The sequence below is a fragment of the Chamaea fasciata genome, unplaced genomic scaffold, assembly GCF_029207755.1.
Source record: "Chamaea fasciata isolate MVZ Bird 193981 ecotype frontalis unplaced genomic scaffold, bChaFas1.0.hap1 SCAF_10, whole genome shotgun sequence".
NCBI classification, from domain to species: domain Eukaryota; kingdom Metazoa; phylum Chordata; class Aves; order Passeriformes; family Sylviidae; genus Chamaea; species Chamaea fasciata.
This window is the reverse complement of record NW_027094095.1, coordinates 29481035-29493837: the sequence shown is the minus strand read 5'-3', so window position 1 is coordinate 29493837 and position 12803 is coordinate 29481035. Positions and strand designations below refer to the sequence as shown.

Sequence of the window (12803 nt, the reverse complement as noted above, 5' to 3'; positions counted from 1 at the left end):
AAGTTTTCCTTTTCAGCTTCAGTTTGAACCATATGTTCAGGAAGTTCAACTGAAAAGCGATCCTTCAGCAATATTATTTTTTTCTAATTAACAATAACCACAGAGGTATTTTAGAGAAACCTACAGAGTCCCTCAGAAGGCTGTGGAGTGGGATAGATTAAAACAGGATTTTGTCTATTTTATGAAAAATTCACTGAAGCACAAATGGGTCAACTTCAGAGGAGTCCTTCCTTTCCTGTTCTTCCAAACAAAGGATTCTGAGGGCAGCAAGTCTTAATTTCCATGGGATTCTTTTGTGAAAGGCCTTCAAGGACTCTGGGATCCATCAGAGCTCCACTGGCCTCGCTGGGACTGAGCACAGGCACAGCAGTGCAGCCGTGGGGATCCCCAGACCTTGGTCCGCCACCCCAGTGGGTCAAAGCTGGTCAGAGGTGATGGGTGTCAAACACAAAGCTCGAGGAGAAGCTGGAAGATGGGTGCCAGACTGGGTTTGTACAGACAGGACGGGGATTTAGGAATAAGCACAGCTGTGGGCTCAGCCAAGTGCTCTGTGCATGCAAACAAAACACAAGAGGCACAAAGATAAACCCTGCACTCAAATGAAAATGAGTAAAAAAGCACAAGTTGGAGTGAGGTTCATAAAAATGCCTTTGGGCCAAATTTCACATTCCCAGTCCTTGTACACGTGATGTAACTGATGGCATCAGGAACATTTTTTTTTTCCTGGATTTCAAACATGATTTCTCTCAAATTCCCTTTCTCAGTGACAGCAGATGAGGTGATGCTGGGTTTAGAACCCTTGCACTGAGGGCTCCTGGAGACTTCTCGTTACAGCACAGCCCACACAAACTCCTCGCTGGCTGTTTTTAAGAACAAAGATCATTGTTCAGCTCCACAGAACAATCCCATCAAAATGGCAGCACAATGTTGTGCTGCTGTTTTCACTGGGGTCCCTGTCAAGTTGCATCAGTTGAAATGCTGAGAGGTTTTATTTCCCTGACCTGTCACACTGCTCGCTGTGCCCCGGAGCTGCCAGTCAGGCTGTGCTGCTTCTGCTGAGATGCTGTTTGTGCTTTGCTGGGTTTGTTGGTGGTGCCAGCCCTGACATTTAATTCTCCTGTTTTCTGAACAGCACAAACTCACTGCTGTCACTGCACGTGCAGGCTAATCTTACTGTCCTCACACTCTGCCCCCTTTCGCTCCTGAGACATCTCCATGTTGTACTTGGAAACCAGCAGCAGTCTGAGTAAAAAAGGATGTGGCAATTGGCTTTTCCAGAGGGGCAAATCTGCTCCTTGGCTGTGCCTGCTGGTTTATCTGGGATAACTGAACCTGGAAGTCACCCTGGACAACTCCACCTTGATGCAGCTGCAGTGCTGTCCACGGGCACGTGTATTCCTGAGGGCTTCAACCATTTCCCAGGGAGCTTCCAGAGGAAGATCCACAGGGAAAGAAACTGTGGAAAGGAAACCCTCCCCTAGCTGATCTGTGAATCTCTGCACAAACCAGTGTAGAAGAGCAGAGGCTCCATTTTTTCACAGTCACTTAGCAGAGGAAAACCATGTATTAAAAAAAAAAAAATCACATTAATTTTCAGTCCATTGTAGAAAGAGGCTTTATTAATCCTGCTAACTTCCTTGTACACATTAAATAATCTCCAGTATGTTTAGCATATCTTAATTTTTAAATTTGGTAGGTTGCTGCCTGACCCCTTACTGGAGGCACAGTCCCCGGTTTGCAGCACTAACCTGCCCTCCCTGCAGACAAAGGTAATATTTACCTCTGTCTGCATTCTGACACATGCCAAACAATGAGCTTGAGCTCCTGGGATCAGATTTATTTATCCTCTAATTTTCCCACAGCATTTCAAAACCCACTTGGGCTTGAACGATCCTGCAGCCATTTGCATTTATCATTTGACACATGTCAGATCAAACAAGTCTGTGAAATATCAAACAGGCCTCCAGCATTTTGCTTTTGTGTAGTTTATTGAATCCCTGGGATAACATTCCACAAGAAGCAGCATGGAAGTTCCTAATCTCACCAGGCCCCAGTCAGAGGTTGCCTGTTGTACTGGGAGGCTGGATGTAGGGGGAAAAAAGGGAAATGTTCTTTATTGTGGAACTGTGTCGCTTTTCACACCTCTTGTGAGAAGCAACACAGTAAGCCAAGGAAACAACCTCGACCCCTGAGTGTTTATAAATCGGCATTTACTGAGTGAGCAGTACATAATGAATGGATTGAAAGAGACCCAGCAAGGAAAACCAGCCTGTTCCATTATGTGATTACCTCCTGATGCAGTTACTGGCAATACTGTGGTGGAAGTGTTACCATCCACTGCTGCATCCAGAACCTTCTACTGAACGTGCTTCTGGAATTCTTACCTGGAGAAGTCCTGCAGTCGCCCTGGCGGTGAGGAGAACACAGCATGTGATGACAAGCCTGGTTAATTAAAAAGCAGTCCTAGAGAGGGTCAGGCTGGACCTTTCAAATATCACTCAGATTTGAACTGCAGGACTTCAACTTGCCTCTAAAATTTCAAATCGGATTCCAGCGTAGAAAGCTGCCGGATTTTCCCCCAGATATTGCCAAATCCAAACAGTTCACATTGGCTCTGCCTTTTCTTAAGGCTGGAATCCCAGTTCCCAGAAGGATTCCATGTCAAGCAGAATACTTTCTTTTCCAGGGACTGGGGTGGCAGGGATCCCTTTTAGAAGGTTTCCTCTGGATACTGTAGCATGATTGAAAAGTGTAGGAGCATTTGGACAGCACAGAAAGGTTCTGCATTCAAAAGATTTTAACTTTCAAAGTGATTGAGAGACACATGGAACCGAAATGCATCAGAATACAAAATAACCAATCTCATGTGAACGTTCCGTTTGCAGGTTACCTGTTTGACAGGCCATCACTCCTGACTCTTGCCTTGCGAGGACTCTTGACCTGGGTGAGTCTCATGGAGTTTTTCCTAAGAGTTGCTCTTTGCTTTTTTGGAACCATCATGTTCTCGTCTTCTCCATGTGAGTGAAACCTGGGCCTCTCCACAGGACTCTTGGAGCAGCTGATGACTCTATGGTTGCTTCCCTTCTTTTAATTTGCATGATAAAAATCTGTCAGCAAATTGCACCTGAAGGGGTGAGGGTGGCAGGGTCTGCAGCTCAGGACTGAGCCCAGCTGGGGCCCTTGGCCAAACTTCCTCAAGCTATGACAGGGGCTTCTCTGGGGTGGGTTTGTCACTGTGCTGCTGCCACAGGCTGAAGGACTCAGCAGTGCTTGGCATGGCCAAGGCGCTCAATGTGGAGCCCTCAGAGGGCAAGTTTTACAACTTCAGTGTTACAAGAATGCCACAGAGTTTAACAGTACAGTGCCCATCGACCTGCAGCTGAAGTGTGTTAGAACTCTTGAGCTTTAACATTTTACTTCTTGGCTCGTTTTGAATTAAATTTTAATTTGAGAACTTGGCAAACGGAACAGTTTGCTAAGTCTTGTATAACACGAGGATGGTCAGGCGGTCTCACTGCAAAATCCTGCAGCAGTGTTTGTGTTATCACAGCTGATTACTCAGCCACTGGGATACAGAGTTCTTGCAGCTCTGGTTTTAAAATGGATCACATGAAACTGGCAGCAACGCCGGCTTGTAACAAAAATGCAACTATAAAGTACAAGTATCACAAGGGGAGAAAGGCATTAAAAGGCCATGCAGGAAATGTGAACAAATCTCTGTAACTGTGTCGTGCAAGCCCACGCAAGGCACAGAGAGGCCTTGAACCCTGTGCATCTACATTTTACACCAAGGCAGTGTGATTGTTTGTTCCCTTTCCAGACTCCCTACACGCCTCGTGCTAAGTCTTGGTACCAGTTCAGCCAGAGAAATCGAGGCCACTTTGAGGATAATGATATAAATAGCAGGAAGTTTATGGAAACTTTGCTGAAGTTGTTTGTGTTGAGCTGAGAAGAGGTAAAAGTGCTGGTGCAGTGCCAGCCAGCCCCGCACATCTGTCCCTGTATAACCTGTACCTTTGCTATCCATTTGGAGTCTGTGGACTTCATTTTTGCACACTAATTGCATCTTAAAACAGAGACACTGAAATTTATGAATACTTACTGGTTACAACACATTGGTCTCCAATTGCTTTTTCCCACTCCGTCTTGTCAGCTGACAGATTTTATCGTGCCCCTGAATTGGGAGCTCTGCATCCCACTATGTCAGAGTCGTTTTCTTGCTTGTTTTACTGTTTTTGTTATGTTTCTTCATTTTATTCCCATCAACTTTCATTGTCCTTAATTATGTCCCTGAACTTGTAAAGCTCTTTTTCCTAACAATGGGTACTTTGGAAATGGCAACAATTGCTTTTCCATGAACGACAAGGCAGGAAGAGCATTGTTTCCTTTAAAAAAATTACCAGATGGTTTTCAGGGCTGACTACTAACATTAAAAAAAAAAAAAAAAAAAAAAGTCAGAAACTATTATTTTCCAAATAATCCAAGCATAATTTTGTCATTGTGTGACTTCTGTTTGCATTTAACTGGGAATTGCAGCCTAGGCCAATACTAAAGAAGGATTTTCTCTCAAGGTAAGTGTGCAAAGTCCGTCTATGTGAACACTGACTCCATGGACTCAAGTCCATCTGAGTGAATCGTGTTGTTCCTTGTGCTGTTCCTGCCAGTCCAAATACTGGCACTGAGGTACCTGCAAATGGTTGTCTTGTGTTCTCTGACAGGAACAAATGAAAATTCCTTGTCCCAGTGTGCAGGGATTATTCACAGAAAATACCCAGTGCTTCACAGTAAAGCGACTGCATTTTATTTCTCGTTAAAAATTAAAATGTATGCTTTAAATTATAAAAGCATGTTTTCAACATGGACGGTACAGTAAGAAGAAATTACCCGCATCACACGTGCCTGGAAATTTGTTATCCCTGCTGTTCCCAGATTCCGTGCCTCTGGATCACACGCTGTTCATGATGGAACGATACTCTCTCTGATGCTCCACAAGCTTCAAAAATACTTCGTATTTCTTGTCATAAAATCTGTGCAAGAAAGTTACCGTCAGCAAAGCCTGCGATTTGAAGATTTAAATCCCCTGCAATATATATGTTCACTTGCTTCTCCCAGCTTAAAGACACTTTGACCCTTTCCTAGGTACAGCTGCTGCCGGGGTCAGAGCCCTCCCTGTGATTTCCAGTTGCAATTCCACCTTTCATTTCCCCACAGACAACTTGAGTTCTCAGACAGTTTTCCACAGAGTTCTCTGTCGTGAGAGTGAGGAGATACTGGAGCTTCACAGAATTCATTCAGGTGGGAAAAATCCTCCCAAATCACTGAGTCCAACAGTTCCCCCAGCACTGCCAAGGCTGCCACTGCCCCACGTCCCCAAGTGCCACATCCACAGGGATTTTAAGTCCCTCCGGGGATGGGGACTCCACCACTGCCCTGGGCAGCTGTGCCAGGGCTGGACAGCCCTTTCCATGAAGAAATCTTCCCAAATATTCAATCTAAACCTCCCCTGGCACAGCTTGAGGCCGTTCCCTCTCCTCCTGTCCCTGTTCCCTGGGAGCAGAGCCCGACCCCCCCCGGCTGTCCCCTCCTGTCAGGGAGCTGTGCAGAGCCACAGGGTCCCCCCTGAGCCTCCTTTTCTCCAGGCTGAGCCCCTTTCCCAGCCCCCTCAGCCTCTCCTGGGGCTCCAGCCCCTTTCCCCGGACACGCTCCAGCCGCTCAGAGTGTGTCCTGTGCCGCGGGGCCCAGAACGGGACACGGGGCCCGCGTCCCCCCCGCCGTGTCCCCTCTGTCCCCCCGCGTCCCCTCGGCCCGCGCCCGCCGCCGCCAGGGGGAGCCCGCGCGCCGCCGCCCACGGGATCCGGAGCCTTTAAAAATGCAACGTAAATTCCCCTTAAAACATCGTGGAATGGAGGATAATCCTTGCAAACTAACGGAAACAGCCCTCTGGAATATAGTATTAATAATCCTTAAAATATAATATAAATAATCAAGCTTTAAAAAGCAACAGAAATTATCCTTAGAAACACAGTGTGAACAATTCTTTAAAATGTGATTCTTAAAGCATCTGTATGCTAGACACTACTGCAGTCCAGCAGGGCTGTAAAGAGACAGACCCCAGCCTCATCTCCCGACCCCAGCTTTATCTCCCTTGAACTCTTCCCAGTGGAACACATCAGGGCCGGCGTTACCTTTTATGCTCGTGGTTGGGCTGCACGACTCTCCCAATTTTCCCCATTTTCGCCATGGCCTCCTAGGAAAAGACAAACGCCAACTGGAAAAGCCCTGTTTTGATTTAAAATACTTTTTGACAAGAACAAGATGTTTCAAAACCAATCGGAACATTAGTGATGTATTTTGTTTCGGCTGAGCAGGCCAGATGGCAGCAAATATGTTCAATCCCATTATAAAGTAGTCAAGAGAACAAAGCTCTGCAGACCCTCAGTAACCAAAATCTGTTCCTCCCTCTCACTGGGAGTCCCAGGCGGAACAGACTTATCTTCTATTATTTACTCTAACCAAAGGAAATGTTAAACACTGCGTCCCCGGAGGGGAGGGTTCTCAAATAAAATGATATTGCACTTGAGATCCTGTAAACATATTCTGAAAGGATCAGTTCCCTGCAGCAAGGGAGGACTCGAGGGTGCTCCACAAGCTAAAGGTAACCCGGGAAGGTCTGTTCTGCAGCTCACAGCTGCCCTCACATTCCAGCACAAAGAGGCAAACTCTGATCCTGCTCTGCTTTTGGCCAAAATAAAATCAGAGCTCACAGAATCCCCAGCAGAAGGAGTCTCTGGGACAGTCACGTGTGGAAGGGAGAGGGATGAGTAATTTGGTTCCTTTCCTGATGTCTCTGAGATTCTGGTTTTCCGTGGATTCTCCCAAGCAATCCCACTGGGATGAGAACCATGGAAGTTCAGAGGCCTGAGCTCTCAGGAGACAGCGGAGGCAGCAGACAGTGATTCCACAAGGAGAATCAAAGCAACAGCTTTTTACATGGGAGAACGCTAAAAACATTAAAGGTCAGGACTCGAGAATCAGTGTGTGACTAAATCAGGGTTCAGAGTTTCTAAGCAAGACCCTGAACCTGTTTTAATGCAGTGCCTAAGAATGAGCATGATCTTGGAGAACAGGTAGTCTGTTCTGCTGCTGGAACCTTCCAGCCGGCTGCTACAGCTGGATTTTTAAAAGGTTTGGATGATTTTACAGGCTGGAATACCTGCTCTGGTGAAATCTGTGCTTTCTACTAATCCAGCACTTGACAGGAGAGGATCTCACAGAACTTCACAAAGTGGATGGGAAATGTCAGTGCAGTGTCACCAGCCCAGGGCAGGTGCTACCAAAGGCAAAAGCACTGCCAGCTGTGCAGTCAGGACTCGGCTCTGCTAAGGTGCTGATGCACCAGCAGGGAATATTTCTGTGCTCTCACATGCCCAATTCTCTTCCATACGTGCAGAGGTTGATGGTACTTTGATTCTCCAAGAAACACCCTTGAAATAACACTTGCAGAGAGATAGCGTGTTCTTTTCTCTGGGACATGTGAGCCTGCTGGCACTGAGACTCTGCACAGCAGCCAGATTAAAATACTGCCATGGAAAGGCTGATATCCTTCCCAGTAAGAGAAATAGGCATTTTATTCCCTGTCCTTTAACAGGTGACACTGACAATGCTCAAGCATTGTCCCTGTTTACAATAGTCAGTCTCTTACAACTCCCTTACACAGCCAGCTGGATTTACAGACTATCCAAAAAATGAATGAATACTCAGAAAAAAAAGCCAACTCAAATGAAAGCCAATTCCCTCTGGTACAATGGCTACTGCTTTTCCATTGTGCCTTAGGGAAAACAAAGCCCCCTGAAACACTCTCTCACTAATGGAAGAGTCACCTTCCTTTCTGCTCCCTGCTTTACACCTCCTTTTGAATTGCCCTGGAGACACTGCACGAAAATAAACTCACAACATCTAAAGTGTCTAAGCAGGTAAATCCTTTTTTTTTTTTTTTTTTTTATCACAGGTGCAACAAAAATGAAAGGGAGGGCCAGACTTTGCATTCCCCTCTCCATGCACACTCAGGACCAGGACAACAGCACCATTCCCAGGGAATGTTCTGCCTCTGACATGGCTGCTCCACGCACTCGTGTTCTGCTTTGCTCTTACAGCTTCCAGAAGCTGCCGCTTCCCTTCTGCTCGACCCCCATCATCCACACTGAGCTAAGGAGGAAGATTCCCAAGTTCATCAGTCTTCAGTTCATCAGCTAAAACACTCTGGTGTTTTTAAATCTACTGGAAATACACAGACCTTTGAGAATCCACAGCATTAAATTCTCACAGCAGCTACCATGGTTCTGTAGAATAACATGGCAGAAAAATACACAGCCAGCAATTTTCAACAACTCACCCATTCTATGCTGCTCAAAATATCCTAAATTAATTCCCTCTCTCAGTTCACATTTTAGTTGTGTGTTTTTCTGTGTTTTAAAGTCAGTTTGGTCATTGTTAGCTTGAACAAAAAAACTTTACTCCCAGAGGAGAGTCTTTTCAACAATTTTCTGGGGACAAAGAGGAACAGAACATTGAAAATATGAATTTATAATGAAATGGGAAACAAAGGAACATTAGAATTGCATTACTGAATCGGATCAACCTTGTGCACTGCTCTGTCTCCAACAAAGCCTTAAATATAGCAAAGCGATAATACTGCCGTTCAGAAATAGTTTGTTTGAGGGTTGACATCCAAATCCATAATTCCAGTCACCAAGGATTTCACAATCTTAATTTGAATGACGCTCTATCTTCTTTGTTTGCCAGTCTAGACAGTACAATGAATACAGTGATTTAAAACACAATGAATTCTCTCTTAAAACAAAATATTTTGTAAAATTGCTTTTTAATCATTTCTTTTCTCTCTTTCCATAAAGGCTACGCTATAAATAAACCCTGAAAGTTCGCATTTGATCATCGTTTCTAAAGGCTGGGCAAGAGGCAAGTGAAGGGTTTACACAGAAAAAAAAGAGAGGCACTGTGGAGCAGAAATAAAGGGATGCATTCATGGTTTCTAACCTTTTGTTGGAGTGTCAACGCTGAGACAGATACAAGCCAGTAAACACTCTGCTCTCCATGGAGAGACCCAGCCCAGCGGGGTTATCCCTGCCTGGGAAGGGACAGGGAACCAAACTCCCCAAGGCCCACCAAGATCTCAATTCAAGGTGCCATTTTGCTGCTGGGAAGATCAGCAGCCACTCAAATCCACACGGTGCTGGTGGCTGAATTCCACTCTCCAGCATCATCTGGGGCTGATCTGATCCAACACTTACCCAGCTGAGGAATCCAGGGCAGCCTCAACAGGCAGTGGATCTCCAAGAGAAACCCTACTGGAACCCAGGGCAAATCCTACCTCCAAGGGAAGCCCAACTTTGGACACAGCATCTAAAAGCTGGAAATTTCAACTGTTGTCTCTTCAGTTATGGGAGGGAAAAGGTTTTTAGCCCTGTGTGAGAGGAGGCACCAGGAGAAGCCCATCAGCCTGGCACAGGAGCCACAGGAGGTGCACACAGGGAATAGCTTCAGGCTGGGAGATCCATCTTCTCTGAGTCCCTGCACTTGGGATCCTCCAAGAGCTGCCTCACAAAACCCAGCACACCTCACTAGAGGAGCCCACGTCCCTTGGGACTGCACAGGGAGGCCAGTGAAGCCCTCTTGTGAACAGAATCACAGAATCAGCTAGGCTGGAAGAGACCTTGGAGATCATCAAGCCCAACCTAGGACAGTCCCCAGGTCTGATTTTCAGCAGTGACTCAAGGACTGATGAAGTTGAGTATTACTGAAAATTAATGGGACGTGAGTCCTTAAAGTACGCAGCAGATGAGAAATCAGATTTGGGGACACCAGCCTTAGTTTAGAAAGTGAAGTAACAAATCCCACTTAGGCTTTTTTCTTTACTTTGAGACCTTAAAATATTGTATCCAAAGTTAAATGGATAAGGCATCTGAGCACAAATGCAACTTCCCAGCTGCGTTCTCACCACTCAGTCATTTTGGTAATCCCAAGAAATGCCTGGACTTCTACCTAAGGTAGTTATTAACAACGAAACAACCACAGATCATTTCAAGTCCTCCTGTGCCATTTCAGTGGCTGAAAGCACGTGGCTGCACATGGAGCAGCACAGCACCAAACTGGGATCTGATGTTCACACTCAGGCCAGCCTCACCTCTCCAATGTTTCTGTTCAGTTTTCCTGTCACAGATCCAGCAGCAGGAAGAAAATAATGTAAAAGTTTCCCCATTCACAACAGGCTGAAAGGCAGGAACATTCTTCCCACCAGATCCGTCCTGATTTCAAGATTCAGCAGGTGTTAACCTTCAAACTGTCAGAGTGACTTTCCTTACACTTCTAGTCCTCACACCAAATGAAACAAATAATGTTCTGTGTAATAATTGTAATTGTTCTGCAGCAGTGAAGAACCTCTCTCACACTCATCTCTATTCCACACACACAAACTCAGCTAACAGATGTCTTTAGCATCGTTTTAAGAAGTCCAGTGACAGATATATTTGGATTTGAGGGGCATAAATAGATTCCTTGAAATGCTGATGTTGAAAAAATACTTTTAAACTTTTATAAGAATTTTAAGTAAGACTGCTATTTCCTTCTAGGCTTTTATTTAGGGATTGCTTGTTCCACAGCTTGGAGATGCAAAATTCATCTTATCTGTGTTTACAGGAGTTACATGAGTGTATTTCTGTAACACAGGCCTAGCAGAACATTACTTTTTAGTGGTATATGACTGCATGAAGAAAGCATGTGATGGACCATATACAATATTTTTCTAGTGGTTTTTTTTCCCCCCCTTAAATTTGTTTGAGTTATAGGGGCAGATCTTGGCAGCATGCACAAAGCCCAGAATCTGTAACTCAATTCTCTGTGGGTTTCTGGATGGAGCGAGCCAAGTTTTAAAACACATTATGGATAAATATTAGAGCTGAGCAAAAATTTCACACCTAAGACCAAAGTGTGAAAATTTGGCTTTGATTCATTTAGTGAAAAGGTGGAAATTTTCACACAAGTTTATATTTTCCTTTTGCTCTGATCCAACATCAATTCCTGTGTCTGTGTCAAACCTCAGAGAGACAGAGAGAGAAAGAGAGAGAAAGAGTTTCAGTCTGTCTGTGCACATGAAATAGAGAGAAGGAGGGATAAGAGAATGGAAGGATGGCTGGAAAGCAGGACACCAGCTCAGGACTTCAGTCTGTCCTCCAAGGAAAGTCACTGGCCTTTGGAATCTCTCTGTCCATACGTTCAGTAACAGCACTGGCCCTCCTTAGAGGAATATTTTATACATTTGTTTGTTACACTGAGGCAGCTCTAAAGAAGCCCAACATTATTCTACCCTTCAACCATCCACCTTGAGTTGACAGAGGCCAACCGGATGGATCCTGAGCACTGAGACAAGGTGGATTTCTGGTTCGGGCACTGAATCAGATTCCAGAAAGTTTTAAGAGATTCCTGGAGTTACCTGGGACATGTAATTTACTCTTCTAATGTTCAGTTACCCCTCTCTGCAGTGGACTGTGCCATTTCCCCAGTTTGGTTTGGCTGGGGCACAGAGTTTGCACACTCGAGGCGTGTCCCCAGTTTTGCACTGTGGGTGTCACAGGGAGCTCCCAGCCCTCCTGCACCTTCCCCATCCCACTGAAGGATGGATCACCCGACCTGTCCTGCACCACCAGAGCAGTTTATCACCCCTTAGTACCAGAACAAACGGAAAAGAGCTCTTAGAGCAGCAGGGACGAGCACAGGTAAGGCCACAGGATCACTTCTGCCTCCAGCACACTGACTTTGCCTCTCCCTCAGTGTCCCCACAGTGCCAGCCAGGCTGTGGTCACCCAGTTTGGTGTCCCAGAGCCCAGCCAGGCTGGCCAGCCACAGGCACAGCACTAAGAGGAGCAGCAGTGGCAGGGCAGCTGCTGGAAGGGTGCCTTGCCATGCCAGCCGTGATATTAATTACTTATTCCGCAGCCCAAATTTAGAACAGGACAAGGGTCAGCTCTGATTGCCACATCATCTATCAGCTAGAAACTATGTTTGGGTCTAAGCTCCAGCCACTCTGCTACTAAATATAGGTTGGTTAGTTGCTGATTTGAGTCTGCACTTCTCCAGGTTGCCTCTGACTAGCAAATAATGAAGCAGTTTGCTTTGTGAGGGCTCTGCTGCTGGCACCTCTTTGTGCCCAAAGCTGCTTGGACACAAACCTGACGGCTTAGCAGGGGTTTCAGCTTCCCTGGGCAATGGAAAGAGCCCAAGTGCTCAGCTCCTGTTTCAGCTTCACAGACTGCTGGCACTGGGCGCTACGAATCACGTCTGTGGGCACCACCCAAGCAGTCTGGGGTAGGGTTTAGCTGCTCTTGCCCTGACATGAGCCCGTGCAGCTTCTCCATGCAGGGACTGTTCCCTTCAGTGGCTGTGTGTGAAGGTCCCAGCCCACGCCGTGGTGCTGATGCCACAGCTGGAATGGGCTCCTGACTCCAGCACCAACTGGCACTGGCAGCACATCTCCCTCACCCCCTTCTGAGGTGGAATAAATTTAACCACACACAGCATCGCTGTTAAAATAGACTAAGAAGGTCTGTCCGTTGAGACCACATGAAAATGTATTGATTTAACACAGTTTTTAGGCTTGGAAATGTCATGCTGACAGGCAGCTGTGTTTAACAGAACACAGGCTCAACTGGGAGTCAGGAGAGCAAATTCCTTGACCAGCTCCTAATGCAGGGCACTGCCCAATCAACCCTCTCCCCGCTCATCCTTCCTGG

General features: G+C 46.1%; 1 protein-coding gene across 8 annotated transcripts in view; it reads right to left on the bottom strand.

The window, feature by feature from the left end:
• Positions 1-4778: 4778 nt before the first annotated feature.
• The window catches only part of FGGY (FGGY carbohydrate kinase domain containing), a 127195-nt gene continuing 119170 nt past the window's right edge, over positions 4779-12803 (bottom strand). For all 8 annotated transcript variants that reach the window (XM_066192916.1, XM_066192914.1, XM_066192913.1 and 5 more), the window contains 2 exons: positions 6186-6247; positions 4779-5027 (listed from right to left, as the gene is read on the bottom strand). In XM_066192916.1, the coding sequence (XP_066049013.1) occupies positions 4946-5027; positions 6186-6247 (144 nt within the window). In that variant the 3' untranslated portion in view covers positions 4779-4945. The remainder of the gene's footprint in view (positions 5028-6185; positions 6248-12803) is intronic.